At 43.4% G+C, this 20,682-nt stretch overlaps 3 protein-coding genes across 3 annotated transcripts in view; 2 read left to right on the top strand and 1 right to left on the bottom strand.

Moving 5' to 3' along the window:
- The window catches only part of LOC132571344 (zinc finger protein 850-like), a 359,929-nt gene that overhangs the window by 287,149 nt on the left and 52,098 nt on the right, over positions 1–20,682 (bottom strand). The window lies entirely within an intron of this gene.
- On the top strand, positions 1,197–10,382 carry LOC132571342 (zinc finger protein 557-like). The gene is made up of 5 exons (XM_060238148.1): positions 1,197–1,305; positions 5,372–5,457; positions 6,773–6,899; positions 7,792–7,888; positions 10,116–10,382. The coding sequence occupies exons 2-5, from the start codon at positions 5,395–5,397 to the stop codon at positions 10,135–10,137; spliced, it is 309 nt and encodes a 102-aa protein (XP_060094131.1). The 5' UTR covers positions 1,197–1,305; positions 5,372–5,394; the 3' UTR covers positions 10,138–10,382.
- Positions 10,300–11,665, top strand: LOC132570964 (zinc finger protein 501-like). Its single transcript, XM_060237599.1, has one exon. It carries the CDS (start codon positions 10,316–10,318, stop codon positions 11,663–11,665), a length of 1,350 nt encoding a protein of 449 aa, XP_060093582.1. The 5' UTR covers positions 10,300–10,315.

Here is a 20,682-nt window from a genome sequence, read left to right as displayed (position 1 = left end):
ACACCTTAGGTGGATAAAGGCAGATGTGCTTGGTAAACTTTAGCAGGAAATTTCTTTTCCCCCACCTGTGCCAAGACTCACCACATCTCTTCCCATCTCACATGTGCCCCCGAACTCAGCCTCAACAAACCCCTCAAAACTCCTGCCAGGCTAGTAGGAGAGGGAAACAAACTGGAGGTCAGAAGGTGGCACCATTATTGACCCCCCCCCCAAAGTGTTTTCCATTTCCTTCCTCTTTAGATAAAGTTCAAGTCCAGCATAGGAACATATGAAGCTCCCTTATACTGAATCAGACCCTCGGTCCATCCAAGTCAGCAGGGCTTTTTTTGAGCAGGAAAGCACAGGAATGGAGTTCTGGCTAGCTTGGGATCAGGGGTGTGGCCTAATATGCAAATGAACTGCTGGGCTTTTTCTACAAAAAAATCCTATATGAAACATCTGCAACATCAGAGGGTGTGGCCTAATATGCAAATGAGTTCCTGCTGGGGTTTTTCTATCAAAAAAGCCCCGAAAGTCAGTCTTGTCTACTCAGACTGGCAGCAGCTCTCCAGGGTCTTGAGCTGAGGTTTTTCACGCCTGGACCCTTTTGAGTTGGAGATGCCAGGGATTGAACCTGGGACCTTCTGCTTACCAAGCAGATGCTCTACCACTGAGCCACCGTCCCTCTCTTTAGGTCCCATAAACAAACTTTTATTCTGGCTGTGAGCTGTCATGGACATGCACCCTTCTTTTGTTCTGATTTGATGCTGTTGCATTTTATCTGCCATTTCCTCAGATGCTCGGTTTGCATTTTCTGCCCTGGGTTCCTTGAACAGGTGAAAAGCTCTCCAAAGATGAGACCCTGGAGAGCCGCTGCCAGTCTGAGAAGACAATACTGACTTTGATGGACCAAGGGTCTGATTCAGTAGAAGGCAGCTTCATATGTTCTTCATAAGATGAAGGAGAGAGAGAGAGAGCAAAGTAGGAGACAAGTTGCACCTTTAAGACTGACAAAGTTGGTCTTAAAGGTACCACTTGACTCCTACTTTGTTCTATTGCTTCAGACCAACACGGCTGCCCCCTTGGATATATCTACAATGGATGGAGAGAGAGAGCTGCAGTCCTAGAGAGGCATATGGGGGGGGGAAGGGAGGTCAACGTGGGGGAGAGCCATTTCCTGTCTTCTCCAAGCCTTAATTCCCGGGCTTTTTCTTGAAGGGCTGGGAGGAGACCAGGGGACCTTCAAGAGGTGAGACCGTCAGAGCTCACTCCCCCCACCCCCCATCTTGCAGGTCTCTACAGCGCCTCTGGACTCATATCTAGCTGGTGAGCTCATAGGGGCTTTGGAGGGGGCAGAAGGGGGTGTTGCAATGGAAGAGAGAACGAAGGGGGGTTGCAGGAAGAAGTGAGACAGAGGCCATCCCCACGTCTAAGGAAGACAGTCTGGGGTGCTTTGTGCAGAGCCATGAGGTCCCTGCAGCGGCGGGCTAGAGAGCAGAATCCGAACTCAGCACCTTGAACGCGCCTCAGGTGACTTGCAGGTTCCTAGGGCAACTTTAGGAAGGAAAGTCGATGAAAGGAAGGAGGAACGTGGTGGTGGGGCTGTGGGTGAGGTTCTGGGACGGGGAGCAGAGACAGGAGAGGGTCGGGCGGGTGGGGGGAGGAGATGCAGAAAAGGGCAAAGAGGTGGGAGGGGAGGCTGTTCTGGTATTTTGCGACGAGAAAAACTCCTTTTGGTCGAGCCTGTGCATAATTTTGCACAGCCCCTTACTTGTCTCTTAAAAACTTGAAAGTCCCAGACTATTCAGCCTTTTGTCATAGGGAAGGCTAATCATCTTGCTTGCCCTTCTTCTCTACTTTTTCCCGCTCTCTGACGTCCGTTTTGAGATAACGATGACTAGACGCGCAGGCAGGATTCCAAATGAGGCTGCACCATTAAGGTTGCCAATCCCCAGGTGGGGGCAGGGGATCCCCCTCTCCCGCTTCAGGGTCATCAGAAAGCGGCGGGGGGGGGGGAGGAAATTTCCATAAGGTACAATGGAGAATTGATCTATGGGTATCTCGGGCTCTGTGGTATGTGTGTTTTTGAGGTAGAGGCACCAAGTTTTCAGCATTGCATCCGATGCCTCTCCTCAAAACACCCTCCAAGTTTCAAAACGATTGGGCCAGGGAGTCCAATTCTATGAGTCCTCAAAGAAGGTGTCCCTATTCATTATTTCCAATGGAGGGAAGGCATTTAAGAGGTGTGCAGCCCTTTTAAATGTGATGGCCAGAACTCCCTTTGGAGTTCAATTATGCTTGTCCCAACCTTGGTCCTGGCTCCACCCCCAAAGTCTCCCGACTCCACCTCCAAGGTTCCCAGATATTTCTTGAAATTTTTAAATTTTATTTTCGTAGATTTATAGGCCGCCCCTTCCCATAATGGGCTCAGGGCGGCTTCCAACACGTTAACCGGCAACCCTATGCACCATAGATTATACAGGAGCTTTATCAAGGTGGCCATTTTATTTTCAAGCCCTTTCCTAATCATTCTCAATACAAAGTTTGCCTTTTTAGTTGCTGCAGCACCCTGGGTCACCACTTTCTGCTGTGGCCCCAAGGCTCCTCCCCCTGCTCCCCGCAGTCTCAGCAAGTTCAGACCCCGTTAGCCTAGACCTGAAGTTGAGGTGGGGGGGGGTTTGTCCCCATCTGCATCACCTTCCACTCCCCAAGACTGAACTTCATTTGTAAAAGCAAGTATTAACCCAGTGTAAAGCTGGTATGAGAAGGCGAGAGGCATCTTCTTCGTCAAGGTCAGACAGGCCCGTTACTGTAACTACTAGATAAGAAAGCTGGCTGGAGCAGCAATCCCGATAACAAAGTCTCTGTCCACCATTTCCCCTCCTGCATACCCTGGAAACATATCAGCAAGGTTATGTTATGTCTGGGCTGAGTTATCTTGTACTGTGTGAGATTCAACCCTGGAGACAATGCCTAGGTAGGATTGAATCAGCTGCAGTCTGTTTGGCTGGGCTGCCTTGGACTACCTATAGGGGGGGACTGAGGTGAAGTTTGAATGCACCTATGGGTCTACAGCGGGGTGGGGTTTCACTGCATATAACCAGGTCACGGTCTGGAGGTTTGCATGCTGTAAATAGTTCTGAAATCACTTTAAGCAACAAAATGCTAATCCCTACTCGTAGGGTTGCCAAGTCCAATTCAAGAAATATCTGGGGACTTTGGGGGTGGAGCCAGGAGCAAGGTTGTGACAAGCATAATTGAACTCCAAAGGGAATTCTGGCCATCACATTTAAAGAGACTGCACATCTGTTAAATGCCTTCCCTCCATTGGAAATAATGAAGGATAGGGGCACCTTCTTTTGGGGTTCATAGAATTGGACCCCTTGGTCCAATCGTTTTGAAACTTGGAGATATTCCAGGGAGAGGCACTGGGTGCTATGCTGCAAATTTGGTGCCTCTGAAGTGGGGGGAGGGCCTCCAAACTGGGGGATCCCCTGCCCGCACCTGGGGATTATTGACATCAGAGAGAGGTCACTGGTAAATGAATAAACACACAACCACAAATGGTTATTATCCACAAATACTGGTGGAATCAGCTCCCCGTGGAGATATGTGGGAAGGGCGGGATATAAATTCTAAATAAATAAAATATGGGCCCTACCAAATTTTTTACCTTTCCGTAGGGCCTGTAAAACGGAGCTGTTCCGCCAGGCATTTGATTGAGGCAGGTGGGCATCCTTTTCCTTATAGCCTATACCGGGGTGGCCAATGGTAGCTCTCCAGATGTTTTTTTTGCCTACAACTCCCATCAGCCGCAGCCAGCATGGCCGATGGCTGGGACTGATCGGAGTTGTAGGCAAAAAAAAATCTGGAAAGCTATCGTTGGCCATGCCTGGCCTAGACCATCGGCTATCCTCACCCACAGTGATCTGTCATCTGAACTACTATATCTGGGCCACTGATTATATTCCAACCTCACTATGAGCCCACCCGTCTTTGTTATACAGTACTGTGTTGTGTTGCTGTTTTAATTGTGTTTTATTGGTTTTGCTGTATTTGACTGGTTTTATCTGGATGTAATCCGCCCTGAGCTCGTCTGGGAAAGGGCGGAATATAAATTTACCAAAATAAATAAATAAATTATAGTGACCAACAATTACTAAGACTATATTACAATACAATAATATGATAATAGGTGAGAATAGACAAATACATAGAGACATAGACAAAACTCTCAAAGAGTGCATTCATGGAAGATAGTAGAGCACCGAAGGGCAGGGAGTCGACTTGTAGCTCCTGTTTGGACAAATCTTCAAGCAATGGAAAGCTCTGCTCCATTTTCCTTCAAATCAAGTAATCCACGAACCATAATTCATACAGCTTCACAGTTAATCAGTATCAACAAACTCTTCCATATAACAAAGTAATCTCACAATATTTCATCCAAGGACATATAGTCTCAACTGACTTCAAACAGGCACCAGCTCAGAAATGGCTCAAGGCCAAAGCTGTATGAATTGTGGTCCATGGATGATTTCTGCACCCCTCCCCTTTTACTTGCCTGTTGTGTATTTCTGAAGGGACAGTCCAACTGGCTTGGAATGACTGAATTCATGAGCACAAAGAAGAGGCATAAATTTGTGTGTGTTTTTCCTAATCAAAAGGGCCTTTGGTTTCAAAACCTGATCTCATCTCCTGGTGGGAGAAAAGGAAGAACTGTTTCTCCAGATCTCTAATGAAGAGGAGAGATTGGCAGGTAACTGTTAAGATATCCATCCTGGGGCTGTCTTTTGCTTGCTCTTCCTTCCAAGGGCTGCTGGATTCCTGTGGCCTTGTTTATCCTCTCCTCATTTTACCTCAATGGAGCAGAGTTGTGAAATGTTAGGCGCATGCCATGTGCCAATATGAAACCCAGCCTCTTGCAGAGGAAGTCCTGGCTTTCCCAAAACCTTTTAAACTCTACCCAGGATTCCCCTTCTTTAAACAAGCCAACTTTATGTTGTCTGGAACATCTAGGCTGCAATCACACACGCTAATTAATGCACTTTCGATCCACTTTCAATGCACTTTCCAACTGGATTTTACTGTCTGAACTGGCAAAATCCAGTTGGAAAGTGCACAGGAAGTGGATCAAAAGTGTGCTATTTAGAGTGTGTGATCGCAGCCCTATTGGCAAAGCTGATTAGGGCCTGAAGGATTGTGGAGAGGAGGAGTCAAATGCCAATCTTCCTGCGGGGTAGGAGGAAATCACAGGGCCAGCTTGGGGGGAGGAGGGTAGACAGCCAGACTGAGCTAGAGCTAATGCAGATATAGCCCAGACTCCAGGTGAAAATCTGGCTCTTGTGGGAAGGAGAAGTGCTTTTTTTACCCTCTTTCTTTCTCTCCTTCCCAGGCACCAGCAAAAAGATAACCTTGATGGCTTCTTCACCCACTCCTCCACGTGGTGAAGGGAAGAGAGCAGCCATGCAGCCACCTCAGGTACGGGGAGGGGGAGGTACCTGGGGGGAGATGTTTGGTGGAGGGCAGGCCTGCTTTCTTTTCCTGTTGTAAGGCTCAGAACCTTTTGGTGAGCCAGTTTGGTGTAGTGGTTAAGTGTGCGGATTCTTATCTGGGAGAACCGGGTTTGATTCCCCACTCCTCCACTTGCACCTGCTAGCATGGCCTTGGGTCAGCCATAGCTCTGGCAGAGGTTGTCCTTAAAAGGGCAGCTGCTGTGAGAGCCCTCTCCAGCCCCACCCACCTCACAGGGTGTCTGTTGTGGGGGAGGAAGTTAAAGGAGATTGTGAGCCGCTCTGAGACTCTTCGGAGTGGAGGGCGGGATATAAATCCAATATCTTCTTCTTTTTCATTCCTTCCTCTGGCTTCTGGTGCTGTGCATCGGGGAGGTAGGAAACTGGTGGCCCGCAGTCTGGGATGAGGGGGTGCAGAGAAGCCTTCGCAGCAGCCATGAAACTAGACTGGACTCTTTTTGGTCCTTTTGCAAATTTGCATGCAAAAGATGGGGGGAGGGGGAGGGTCATAAGAGCCGTTTTGGTGTAGTGGTGTAGTGGACTCTTATTTGGGAGAACTGGGTTTGATTCCCCACTTATCCACTTGCAGCTGCTGGAATGGCCTTGGGTCAGCCATAGCTCTCGCAGAGCTGTCCTTGAAAGGGCAGCTTCTGGGATTGCTCTCTCAGCCCCACCCACCTCACAGGGTGTCTGTTGTGGGGGAATATTTATTTATTTATTATGCTAGATTTATATCCCATGCATTCTATGAAGACTCAAGGCAGCTAACAACATAAGGTAAAGGAGATTATAAGCCACTCTGAGATCCAGAGCGTAGGGTGGGATACAAATCCAATATCATCATCTTTTTCTTCTTCTTCTGCGTCTTCTTCTGTTTCTTCTTCTCTTTCTTTGTGCCGCTCTTCCGCTATTTTTACGATCTTTGTTTCTGCCTTTCCTCCCCTGCAAGCATCAACTTTCCAGTAATGTAAATAAATGCTTCCTATGTCAAGCATGCATATTTCTGTGTGCCATGATGGTCCATAAGACAAAGAGCAGAACACCAACCTCTCCTGCTCCCCCCTCTTTTACAACCTAAGGGCAAGTAATAAATCCATCTGGTCCAAGGATGTTTAGGTTAGCTTTGCTGGTAACAGTGCGATATGCCTCTCCCCCAGATTCACACAGCCAGGTCTTATCTGCTCTCAGAGAAAGTGTGAGAATAAAGCAACTTTTGATTCAATAACAAAAGACTGATTATTGAGAAATATCGATGCTTGACATCATCCTCCTCCTCCTTGCAGGGTCGGCTGTCCTTTGAAGAGGTGGCTGTGTATTTCACCCGGGGGGAGTGGAGCCTGCTAAACACAGCCCAAAGAACTCTGTACAAGGAAGTCATGCTGGAGAATTTTAGGAATGTGGCCTCTCTGGGTAAGGATCTTTTTGTTCTTTGCTGACTTGCAATTGCTGTGAGGAGTAACTGCAAGGGGGTCATTTGTAGAGGAAAGATGGTCAGGGAGTCTGCCCTGGTCTGAATGGCCGATGTGGCCAACCTAACACAACCCCTCCTCTGATGTGGGAAGGGTTCTTTGGGGCCAAGAGATGCTTGGTATAGACAGGGCCGACCCTAGACTGTCTGGCACCCTAGGCAAGGCTAACTTCTGGTGCCCGCTCCTTGCAATGATAACATCACCCAGTCACATGGGGGCAACCAGGGCTCACTTTGTAGCAGGAGCTCCTTTGCATATTAGGCCACACACCCCTGATGTAGCCAATCCTCTTGGAGCTTACAGGGCTTACTGTAAGCTCCAGGAGGATTGGTTACATCAGGGGGGCATGGCCCAAGAAGATAAGAGAAGCCATGTTGGATCAGGCCAATGGCAAATCCAGTCCAACACTCTGTGTCACACAGTGGCCAAAACACAAGTGCCATCAGGAGGTCCACCAGTGGGGCTAATATGCAAAGGAGCTCCTGCTACAAAGTGAGACCTGGGGGCACCTGATTTGGCACTTCCAGAAGGCTGGTGCCCTAGGCAATCACCTAGTTTGCCTGGTGGCAGGGCCAGCCTTGGGTATGGAGAAGGAGGGGCAGTCTAAAGTAGACGCTTCCTGCTTGAGTCTGAGCCTTTACTTAACCTGAGATGTGGCTGCGGAGGCAACTCCCCTGGCCTCTCTGCCATTGTACCTGGTTCTCATCCAGCATTTCCCTCCCAGCTTGGCAGAGAGTAGGCATGGAAATGCCTGTGCCAGATTGGTGATTCTTGCCTCATACTGAATTGATGTCCATGCACATCACTTTGTGTCTTTTGTTCCTGATAAAAAGGACCTCAGATGGCCAAACCTGATCTCATATCCAGGCTGGAAGGAAAGGAAGAACAGTTCCTTCTGATCGCTGATGAAAACGTGGAATTGACAGGTAGGTGCTTAGATATCTTTCATGGGATTGTATTTTCCTGCTGTTTCCTTCCCAGGGGCTGGTGGATTTCTCTGGCCTTCTTTCTCCTCCAGAGAGCTTGGCTGAGTTGAGAATGCTGACGTGGTTCCCTTAGATCTTGGACCTATGAAAATAGGCGACTTCCCTGTACCAACTCAGATCGCTGACGTCAAGTCTAGATCAGTATTTCGTTTCCACACACAGCATTTTAAGTGGCTCTGAAAGCTCTGGCAAATACAGAGCCTGGTTTCGCACTGTGAAATTGACAAGATTTTATCCAGTTGAGAAAAAAATCCGCTTCAGTTTGAACCGTTTCTGGGCTATCAGACAGTCGCTGCTGAAGCGGCAGGATCCTGGGCAGTGGTCAGCGGTTGCCCGTTCACACTGCTAGCCTGGCTCAACAACAGACCCAATGCAGAAAGGATTGTCTTTTTTAAAAAGGCCCCTGTGTGTGTGCTCATTCGGAGAAGCACACAAGCGCACCTCAGAGAGGGGTTAGGGGGGAGGAAAACACTGGACCTTATCAAAAATGGCTTGGCATGATCATACAGCTCTTCTGCTTATGAGTCGCCCCAGGGCATTCAGACAGCAGCCGATTATGCGACCTACATCCGATGCAGGGGGATGGCACCGGGAAAATCCATGCGGATTTCAATGTAGATAGGAGGTGTCTGGAGACGGGGTGAGAATAGGTGCAGCTTGGAGGTTGTAGCAAGAGCTCCTTTGCATATTAGGCCGCACCTCCCTGATATAACCAATCCTCCAAGGGCCTACTGTAAGCTCCAGGAGGATTGGCTACATCAGGGGTGTGTGGCCTAATACAAAAAAACCCTGGTTAATACCATCACCTTGAAACAGATCTGAACATAAGAGCATAATAACAGCCATGTTGGATCAGGTCAGTTGCCCCTCCAGTCCAACACTCTGTGTCACACAGTGGCCAAAAAACCAGGTGCCATCAGGAGATCCACCAGAGGGGCCAGGACACTAGAAGCCTTCCCACTGTTGCCTCCCCCCCGCCAAACACCAAGAATACAGAGCATCACATGGCCTGGCCCAACATGGCTCAGCCCAACCCGACATGGCCCAGCCCAACAAGGTCTCATTTATGTCCGATCTGGCCCTCATAGCAAATGAGTTCGACACCCCTGCTTTAAGGGGAACAAAGTTCCTTTATCATACTATGAGAGAGGATGGTGGGATACCCTTCCAGGGATGCGTCATTCCACCCCTGGTGGGGAAAACTGGGGTTAAATGACCCTGCAGGCCCTTCTTGGCCCCTGGGAATGAGGGTTTTATGCTGCTTGCAGTGGTCTCACGTGGCTAGACCTCAGCAAGGAGTTCCCCTGCATCCAGCCTTTATCCCACTCCACTCCTCTTTATTGATTCTCAGACCTACCACCTGAGACCTCTGAGAGGCTTATTGTCTGCTTGCTTGAAACAGATAATAGTATCCATAATAGTATCAGAATCACTCCCTTTACAGCTGCCAAGGCAGAGATAGGGGAAAGTTCTTGGAATCCGATTTGTTAGACTCTTCACAATGCGGGAGCCAGAGAATGAGGCTTTTTTCAAGGACTGAGACCAAAACATGGGTGGCCAGACTGTGGCTCAGGAGCCGCATGTGGCTCTTTCACATAAATTGTGTCGCTCTTGAACCCCCACTACCTCACTGGCTGGCTTGGAGAAGGCATTTCTGTCTTCAAATCATTTCCCCAAGCCAGTCAGTGGATTGGATTATGCATTTAAAGTTAAAGTTGTTTTCTTCCCATTTCTCCTTCCCCATCTGTTTTCCTTCCTTCCCTCCCTCCCTCCCTCAAACATCTGATGTTCATGTCTTGTTGCTCTCATTTATTCTATGTGGTTCTTTACATTAAGCAAGCTTGGCCTCCCCTGGACCAAAATGACACTAGTTTCAGGAAGAGGATGGTTTATTATACAGGATGTGCCATACAATGGAAACACAAAAACAATTGAACACAAGGTTATCTCATCTGAGCATAAGAAAACCCAGTATTTAATGAGGCACCCAGTGTCACCACACTGACCTCTGTACTGTATAAAGAAAAAAGCCAAATTAAAGTATTGGTTTCACATCAGTTGTTCAGATTAAAATAACCCCTATTACAATTTCATCACTCTTTCTTTCTTTCTTTCTTTCTTTCTTTCTTTCTTTCTTTCTTTCTTTCTTTCTTTCTTTCTTTCTTTCTTAGGTGTGTCAGAGTCAGCAGATGAATCATCTGAGCATCTCCAGATACAGAAATACAATGCATACACAGACCTGAAAGACAGACTTGGATATCATTATGGTCTGAGGAACAAGGAGGGAAAAGACCCATATAAAGGCAGAATTACTTCTATTCATCTACAGTGGGGTGACTCTCTACTGCAAAAAATATACAAGGGAAAGAATATGAACATGTACAACAGAAGTCAGGAAACTGTTAATATTAAATGGAACCCCGATGACAAAAAGAAAATATATAAATGCCTGGAGTGTGGAAAAAGCTTTAAGCAGAAATATATACTAACTTCCCATCAAATAATTCACACAGGAGAGAAACCATTTAAATGCCTTGAGTGTGGAAAAAGCTTTGGCCAGGGTAGTAAACTTACTTGCCATCAAAGAATCCACACAGGGGAGAAACCGTATAACTGCCTGGAATGTGGAAAAAGCTTTAGTCAGAGTGGAAACCTTGCTTCCCACAAAAGAATTCACACAGGAGACAAACCATATGAATGCCTGAAGTGTGGGAAAAGTTTCAATAAAAGTGGAAACCTTGCTTTGCATCAGAAAGTTCACACAGGGGAAAAGCCATATAAATGCATGGAGTGTGGGGAAAGGTTTAGGGACCATAAAAGTCTTACATGCCATGAAAGAATTCATACAGGGGAGAAACCATATAAATGCCTAGAGTGTGAGAAAAGCTTCAGTCAGAGTGGAAACCTTACTGTCCATCAAAGAATTCACACAGGGGAGAAAAAATGCAAATGCCTAGAGTGTGGTAAATGCTTCTATGACAGTGGAAAACTTTCTGTCCATCAAAAAAGTCACACAGGAAAGAAACCATTTAAGTGCCTGGAGTGTGGTAAATGCTTCATTTTTAGCGGAAGCCTTGCTTGTCATCAAAGGATTCACAGAGGTGAGAAACCATATAAATGCCTGGAGTGTGGAAAAAGTTTCACGCAGAGTGGAGGTCTTACTTGTCATCAAAGAATTCACACAGGGGAGAAACCATATAAATGCCTGGAGTGTGGGAAAAGCTTCACTCAGAAAGGAAGCCTTGCTTCCCATCAAAGAATCCACACAGGGGAGAAACCATATAAATGCATGCAATGTGAAAAAAGCTTCAGAGTGAAGGACAGCCTTACTAGCCATCAAAGAATTCATACAGGGGAGAAGCCATATAGATGCCTGCAATGTGGAAAATGCTTTAAGGACAGAATCAAACTTACTTCCCATCAAAGAACTCACACAGGAGAGAAACCATATAAATGCCTGGAATGTGGAAAAGGCTTTAGTCAGAGGGGAAATCTGGCTACCCACAAAAGAATTCACACAGGGGAGAAACCATATAAATGCCTGGAGTGTGGGGAAAGCTTCAGAGTGAGTGATAGACTTATTTCCCATCAGAGAATTCACATGGGGAGAACTATAGAAGTGCCCAGCTTGTGTGGAAAGCTTCAGTCAGAGAGGAAACCTTACTGTCTATCAAAGAATTCACACAAGGGAGGGGAAATACAAATGCCTAGAGTGTGGTAAATACTTCTGTGACAGTAGAAAACTTTCTATCCATCAAAGAATTTGTGCAGGAGAGATACCATGTAAGTGCCTGGAATGTGGGAAAAGTTGATGCTTTTGAGCTGGCTTGTCTCTGCTCAGTGGACCTTACCTAGTGAGTACTCTAACCTGGGAACCGATAGCCAAATGGGGATATTATACTGGAGAGCAATTGCCAATCTGAGTAGACCCGACGGGGTGGGGGGGGGGGAAGAGAAGTTTGTAATGCCATTTTATTGTTTTCCCAGGCTCAAAGGATTTTTATATTTTTAGTTTCTGCTGTGATCCTTGTGCTTTTCCTTGATGCTTTATGTTTAAAATTGCATTGCCAAACCCCACTATTCCCCCACCTTTCCATTTTAAACAAAATTTGCAAGAGTTTTAAGCATGTTTGTATTTTAAGTTAAAAACATGTCTTTAATTGTGTTTGTGTCTTTTGTGAAGTTTATATCTCTGCTACCTCACATTACAGTGTATGACACACAAGGCCCAGCCAAAGTCCCATTTGTGTCAGTTCTGTCCCCCCTAACAAATGAGTTTAACATCCTGCTTTAGATTCTTTCAGAGTGTCCAACTAGATGGGCCATTGGCCTGATGCAACATGGCTTCTGTTATGTTTTTAACTAGAATGACTTCTTTCTCTTGCTGTCCCCTTCTCTATAAAAATTGCCATGCAAGGGTCTCACCAGGCTGGTGGCCTTCCGTTAGAGAAGATCTGACACTGGGTGTATATATCTTGTCTGCATGACATTCTGTCAGCTGAAAACCTGGTTTGCTTTCATCTGAAAAGAACTGTCATGCTTATGTATTTAGCTAAGGTTGAGAAATGTTATGAGACTTGATTTTTATCAAATGCATTTTCCCTGTATTTGTAGGATTAATTTGCACCTGTTTATATTTACCAATTTCTTTTTTTAAAAAAAAGTTATACTCGAGTTTCAATAAAATAGTTAATTCTATGAAATTCTCTGTTCTGCGGGTCAAAGATCTGACATCTGAGCGCCAATATTTGGCCAAATATTTAACATCTGATCAATAAGGTTTCATTGTGCTGTTAAGCGAGAAGTGTGAGAAGTGTTTCTCCCTTTCTCACAATACAAGAACTCGTGGGCATTCAATGAAATTGCTGAGCAGTCAGGTTAAAACAGGTAAAAGGAAGTACTTCTTCACCCAAAGGGTGATTAACATGTGGAATTCATGGGGAGTTGTACGCATGCGCTGAAGAAAGCCGACAGCTGGCCCGTTCTCTCAGCGTAATTTGTTAAAAGCTCAAATAAATTGAGATAAGTTCGTCCTCAAGGCTAATAGTAAGAGGAAATTGCTGTAGGAGTTTTTGGTCACTGAAAGAAGTCTTATCTGAGCGTTCCAAGGGTAAGAAAACAACTATTTTTTACTTTTCTAAGGAGGCAACACCCTGAGCGAATACAAGCTCTCATTAGGCCTAGTAAAGTGTGAGGAATGGCGAAGACAATTAGGGAGTTATCTGAGCAATTGTCTGCTTTTCAAAATATAGTAACAGCCTCACTGGGGCAGCTATCGGAAGAAATCAGAACAGTAAACGAAGCTGTTTCGAGTATTCCTGAAGAACTCAGAGATACAACTCAGACGGCCAATTTAGCCAAGGAACTTGCAAGTAAAAATAAAAAATAGATCAGTTATCTAGCCAGCTGGCAATGATTTCAGACAGGAACAGGAGAGCCAACCTCATTTTTTCAGGAATTACCAAAGAGATAAATAATACGCTTTTAGAGGGAATGCTGAGAGAATGGATTGAAGAAAAAGTAGTTAAGGTGTTCAGCCTCAAGAAATAGAAAGAGCCCATAGACTACAGAGGAGAAGAGAGGGAGGGGCTCCAAGAGATGTTATTATTAAATTTACAAGAGAGAAGCTACAGCAAGAAGTTTATAAAACTTTGAAAAAGAAGAAGGATTTGTCCTTCAGAGGAAATAAGGTCTGGGTGAGAGAAGACTTCTGCCAAGAGACTATTAAGCAGAAAAACCTAATGAGACCTTATGGGAAAAAGCTATATGACAACAAAGTAACATTTTCATGGGGGTATCCATCTACAATAATAATACTTAAAGATAGGAAGAGGATAATAGCTAGAAACCCCAAGGAGGCAGAAGAACTTGTGAGAAGATTGGGACTTGCCACAGACGACTTAGGTGTACACAGAGAAGAGGAAACTATGGAGACACCTGACGATCCAGGAGAAGGAGCATCAAGCAGGCTCGATAAAAGGCGAAGGACAGCTTCTCTGGAGGATATCTCATAAAGGGAAGTATACAAGAGTTTAATGAGCTAACTATCTGGAATGGTATGTAGGGGAAGAATTAGGGATGCATACACTCTGGAAGGTGGGAGACAGGATGATGTTTTCGTCCACAATTCTGTCTCAACCACAGGGTGGGGGGGGGAAGGGAAGGCATTTCCTAATATATGTAAATAAACACCCACAGCCAGGGAGACCAATGAGTAAAAAAAATAAAGAAAATGGATAGGTCATTAAGAATACTTTCACTGAATGTAAATGGGTTAACATCAAATCTTAAGAGATACAGGTTAACTAAATTAGCTAGAGAACAAAAGATAGATTTGATGTGTCTACAAGAGACACATAAAAAAATAGAACACTGTTAATAAAAGATCCGTATTGGCAGGTCTTAGCAGAAGCTAGTGAGACTTCCAAGGCCAGGGTGGTGGCAACCTTGATCCATAAGAACTTAACAGTAGAGGATACTGAAACATTAACTAATAAGGAAGGTAGATACCTATTAGTCAAGCTTAAAATGGAAGGTAAACGGGTTACCCTAGTGAATATGTATACACCAAACCAAAAACAATAGAATTTTCTAATTAAGGTCTTCAAGAAGATTCAACAATTCTCAGAGGGTGAATTAATAGTTGAGGGGACTTTAACATGGACATAACAAAGAATAAAAATATTAAGTTGGGAGAATAGGGATTGAAAGAAGCACATGAGTTTACAAGTTCTAGACCTAGACCCCCCCACACATATCTAGTAGGCATAAAACGGCGTCATGCATAGATTATATAATCCTGGAAAAGAATAATATGTCTATAAAAAAATTATAACCTTCCCAATCTGGATATCTGACCATGCTCCTTTAAGTATTGAGTTGGAGTTAAATTTACCAATAACAAATAGACCCTGGAGATATAATAATTTAATAATGGCAAAAGAAGAGGATAGAAACTTTATGAAAACACAGATAAATCTATATTTTAAGGAAAATAGAGGAACGGTTCCCACTAATATATTATGGGATGCTGCCAAAGCAGTAATAAGGGGGCATTGTATAAAGAGCGAAAAGAAGATGAAAAGAGAATGGTATGAAAAAAGACAAGCCAAATTTCAGGAATTGGAGAAGTTACAAAAGGAACAAACGATTAAATATTGCCCTGCAAAACAGAACAAAATAAAAGAGATCCAAAAACAGCTGGAGGCACTGGACATAGCTACGATATGGAAAAAGGAAACTATGGTAAGGAATGATTTTCAGAGGAATAGTATTAATATGGCAAAAAGACTGGCGAATTATTTGAAGATTAAAAAAGCAAAACAGAAGGTTAGAAGTATAAAAATTAACAAAAACTTAACACAAAGCCCTAAGGAAATTATTAAGGCCTTTAAGAATTTTTATAAAAATTTGTATAAGGAAAAGCCCATAAAGGTGTTCCAGGAGTCAATTAGTCTTTCTTTGGAGAAAGAGATGATCGAAGCATTAGAAGGTGATATTTCAGTCCAGGAAATAAAGGATGTAATAAAAGGTTTAAAAAAAGGCAAATCACCAGGACTAGATGGCTTTACAGGTGAATTCTATAAAGAAATGATTGAAATTATTGCACCTGAAATGCAAGCAGTTTTCAATGAAGTGTTGGGAGGAAAGAATGCCCCAGATATGTGGAGGGAATCAGAAATAATATTAATTCTAAAACCTCTAAAGGATCTGGAAGAGGTAGGTTCATATAGACCAATAAGTCTATTAAACCAAGACTATAAGATTTTTGCAAAAATATTGGCTAATAGACTTCAGAAGGTCATTTCAACAATCATTAAAGGGGACCAATATGGGTTTATTAAGGGTAGAAACATCACACACCCTATTAGAAATATACTAAATGTCCTATATCATGGTCAGAAGGAAAAAATAGGGTTACTAAAACTGGACATTTATAAAGCTTTTGATACTCCTATCTCACGAATTTTTATGGCAAATATTGAGGAAAATTGGGATAGGGAAAAGGTTCTTACAGGCATTTCAAGAGATCTATAAAGGAGGAAATGCGAAAGTAAGAGTAAATAATAACCATACACAAGCATTTCCTATACAAGGAGGAGTAAGACAGGGTTGTCCTCTATCTCCTCTCTTGTTTATAATAGCAATGGAACAACTAGCGGAATTGATTAGAAATTTGGGTAGAATTGAAGGCTATAAGATAGGTAATGAAGAGATGAAGCTTAACTTTTTTGCAGATGATATTATTGTAATTATGACAACCCTAAAGAGGGTGTTAAAGAGATTAAGATTATCCTAGAAGACTTTGAAAAGTATTCAGGGCTAGGGGTCAATTTGACAAAATCAGAAATTATTTATTTTAATATTAACAGAAAAGAAAGGCATGAGATAAATAGGTCTACGAAAATAGGATTGGGGGTTAAGAAATTTAAACATTTAGGTATAGTTCTACATAAAAATATTGATAAAATAATAAAGGAAAACTATGATAAAATATGGGAAAAAATTGAGAGACATGAAAAGATAGAAAAATAAAACGTTAGGGTTATCTTCTAGAATAAGCGCTAAAATGTTTTGGATACCAAAGTTAGCATACCTATTTCAAACGTTGCCTCTGGGAACAAGGAAAAATAAAATTGAACAATGGAATAGAGCATTAAGAGAATGGATATTCAGTAGTAAAAATTGCAGATTCCACAAGCAAATAATATATAATCATAAATCAGAATTTGGATGGGGAATTCCGGGCCTAAATATTTATTACGAAGCCTTCCAACTAAAACCATTATTAGAAATAGGTGAGGAAAAGTCTCAGAAGTGGGCCAACTTTAAGAATGAAATAAATAATAATATAGGTAGATCAGGCATTTTCTCTAAAGTTATGAATAAAGATTTACAATTAACAATAGGCCCTAGAAGAGCTTCATTAGAGGTTTGGAAGAAATGGCAGCCGCATTGGTTAGGAAGAGTGTCCAGATGGGCACCCCTGGAAACTGTCAATGAGGAAGTGCAAGAAACTAATTGGTGGGAAAGGTTAAATCTCAAAGGTTATTGCAGAGTGGAAGACATATTTTGAAGTGGAAATCTTAAACCCTTACAGGAAATAACAAGAAATAGGAAAACAATATTGGTTAAAAGCAGCTGGGCTATACAAGACAGTAAAAAAGATTAGCAAAAATGAAGATTTTTGGATAGACACACCAATGGAAGTAATATACAAAGAAATGGCAAAGCAGTAAAAGGGTTTGGTAGGGAAGATATATAGAATGATGATAGCAAACAAGGAAAAAATAAAGTATTTACAGAGGAGATGGAGCCAGGAGGGCTGGATATCAGCGAGGACGGTGGAAAAAATTAAAGGAATAGAAGAAATCAAAGTAACTCAATTTAAAGAACTTGAATATAAATTTCTTACAAAATGGTATAAGACCCCAGCACAATTAGCTAATATGATTCCAGGATTGAGTCTGCTATGCTGGCATTGTAAACTTTCCAAAGGTTGGTATGCTCATATGTGGTGGGAATGCCCGGTAGTAAAGACCTTTTGGAACAAGATTATCGAAATAATCAGAAAAGTATGCAATATAACATTAACCATAGAGTTTAATCTTAAGTTGGTAAGCCCAATAGGTGGCCCGATAATAGACAGGAGTGTGCAAAATTTAGTCAAGGCTATGGTATTGGCGGGTAAGGCGGACATCGCTTTGTGTTGGAAGGACAAAAATAAATGGACAGTAGAAATCTGGCACAATTATTTGTTTGAATTTATACAGTCAGACATCGTGGAGGTACTTAACAAGGAGACAACATGGGATGTGAAAACCAAGGAAATTATGACCAGATCGAAGACCTACCTAGAATGGACAGAGATAGAAGGAAGGACGGACATTCAGTGGAAGACTAAGACTTTATTTTATTTATTTATTTATTTATGATTTGTATCCCGCCCTTCCCACAAGTGGCTCAGGGCGGCTCCCAATAGTTAGTCAGACATGAAATTAAACAATTATTTGAATAAATAAACAATTAAAACAGATAAAACCTTAAGACCAATAAACATTCCAAGGCTATGTAAACAGGAGTCTGGCAGGCTACATTAAGTTTCTCATCTCAGCTAGGTATAAGCTAGCCGGAAGAGGGTCGTCTTACAGGCCCTGCGGAACTGAACAAGGTCCCGCAGGGCCCTCACCTCCGGCAGCTGATTCCACCATGTAGGGGCCATAACAGAAGGCCCTGTCTCTAGTGGATTTTAAGCGGGCTTCTTTTGGCCCAGGGATAACGAGAAGATTTTGGGTTCCCAATCTCAGCACTCTCTGGGGAACATGTGGGAAGAGACGGTCCTTCAGGTAGGCAGGTCCCAGGCCATATAGGGCTTTAAAGGTAATGACCAGCACCTTGTACCGAACTCGGTACATCACTGGAAGCCAGTGCAGGGTCCGAAGACCCAGCCAAATGTGTCCCCACTTTGGGAGACCCAATAACAGCCGGGCCGCGGCATTCTGCACCAGCTGCAGTTTCCGAGTTTGGGACAGGGGCAGCCCCATGTAGAGGGCATTGCAGTAGTCCAACCTCGAGGTGACCGTAGCATGGATCACTTTGTGCCCATGGCTAGGGGAAAGAGACTAGGAGCAAAGGGTGGGGGGGGAGGGAGGAAGGGTGGGTCGGAAATAAAAATATTTGTTGTAATGGACTAAATAGAATAACAAATAGAGACTATTTATATATATATATAAAAGAGAAACCAAGAAGAAATACATGGGTGCCCCTCATGAACTTTTTAAAGTTTTTTTTGAGAATTTTGTTTCAACAAAGAGGTTCCAGAACTTTTCTGCCATGTTCCCCCAGAAAAAAAGCCCTGAACAACCACTGGTATGATTTTATAACCTGATAATTTTTTTAAAAAATCCCCAAGTAAACAATAAAAAAGATGTTCTGCATAGGTGTGAAGATCTGGAATGAATAGAGTGCCACATGTTCTTGCAGAGAAGACTGTGGTGGTCAACAGCATTCTGAATGGTACCTGCAGTAGTTCTTCTATACACTGTCGGGTACAAATTAATGACCATGAGATGAGGATGCTGGCAGATTCTAGTTTTCTAGGCAACACGATTCCTCTTCACCAGGACACTGTACCTGTGCATCGCTTCATGCACCAGGATCCCAGAGGCAGTTTCCCCCCCCCCCCGAAGTGCTCAGAGAACAGCGACTGTAGCACAATGAGTGGATGTAGCTACTATGCACATGCAAAGCTTCTCACTCAGATACAAGTCCCCGGCAAGGATTTGTTTTAAATTTGTTGTTCAGAAACAGTGTGTTGATTTCCCTAATAGTATTGTCATTTCTGATGAGTGGTCAATTATCCAAAGCATATTTATATATCCATAACTATACTGTTTTATGTATTCATATACACTTATATACATGTATTCATGCCTGTATTATTCTATGTATTATAACATCAGTATTTACTAACCCTATTTATTCATTATATTCTTTTATGGATTTATGTAGAATAGTTTTGGTAACAAATGAGGCCACAGTAGAGGGTAGATCATTATGGGAAACTAAGGCTAAGGTAGGTACCAATGGAAGATGTCTACAAAGCTGGAATGCGACCTTGGAGAAAAGCAACACCAGGGTCTGGGAACTAATTCAAAGACTTTTCAATGGGAGACATTTTGACAGGAGAAATGATGAGCCGTTAACCTGTAAACTATATTTGGGCTGTATCTTTCACTTATTGTCAGTCTGGCAAGACGAGTAGTCTTGTGTATACATGCTACAAGTGTTTGCTCCTTGGTTCATTAAAAGCTTCTTCTGCATTTACTCAAGAAGTCTGCAGGCAAAACCCTACACTCACCATTATACTCAAGATGAACACCGAGAAGAGCCATTTTGGTGAACCAATGAGGAACTTGGCTTATATGTACAGTAATTGTTTGGTGGCAAGATCCTCAGCGATCTCTCCCCTTACACTCAGCACCTTTGATGTGTGGTGGGAAATGCTGCACTAAAAGAAACACCTGCACCTTGCTGAACAAACAAGAGAGCCACCATGTTTGGAAAAAGAATTGGCCTCTGTGAAGGAGTATTCTGAAAGTCTCTCTGTTCTAATAATTAATACTAATTAATGAGGAGTATAAATTTGTTATATTAATATAAGATCTTGATAAATGTGATTAATAAAATTGACACAGTAGTGGATAGGGCAAAAGGGGAAAAAAACGTGGAATTCACTGCCACAGGTGGTGGCGGCGGCTACAAGCATAGACAGCTTTAAGAGGGGATTGGATAAAAATATGGAGCAGAGGTCCATAAGTGGCTATTAGCCACAGTGTATATATATATATATGTGTGTGTGTGTATACACACATATTGGCCACTGTGACACAGAGTGTTGAACTGGATGGGCCATTGGCCTGATCCAACATGGCTTCTCTTATGTTCTTATGTGTATATCTTGTGTACATAACATTCTGACAGTCAGCTGATCCTGCGGCCCTCGCCAACTACCGCCCAGTTTTGAATCTCGTTTCTGGATAAGATAGTTGACAGGGAGGTGGCTGAGCAGCTCCAGGTCTTCTTATATGATGGTTCCAAACTGGAAGCCTTCCAGTCCGCCTTCCATCCTGGCCATGGACTGGAGACTACACGGGTTGCCCTCAGGCCTGGCGCTAGGGTTTCTGGCGCCCCACACCACACCCTGCACTGGCACCTCCTGCGTTTTTCTCAATGACA

This window comes from Heteronotia binoei, chromosome 5 (assembly GCF_032191835.1).
Source record: "Heteronotia binoei isolate CCM8104 ecotype False Entrance Well chromosome 5, APGP_CSIRO_Hbin_v1, whole genome shotgun sequence".
Lineage (NCBI taxonomy): Eukaryota > Metazoa > Chordata > Lepidosauria > Squamata > Gekkonidae > Heteronotia > Heteronotia binoei.
Note: the sequence above shows the minus strand (reverse complement) of the source record. Positions and strands in the feature narration are given on the sequence as shown.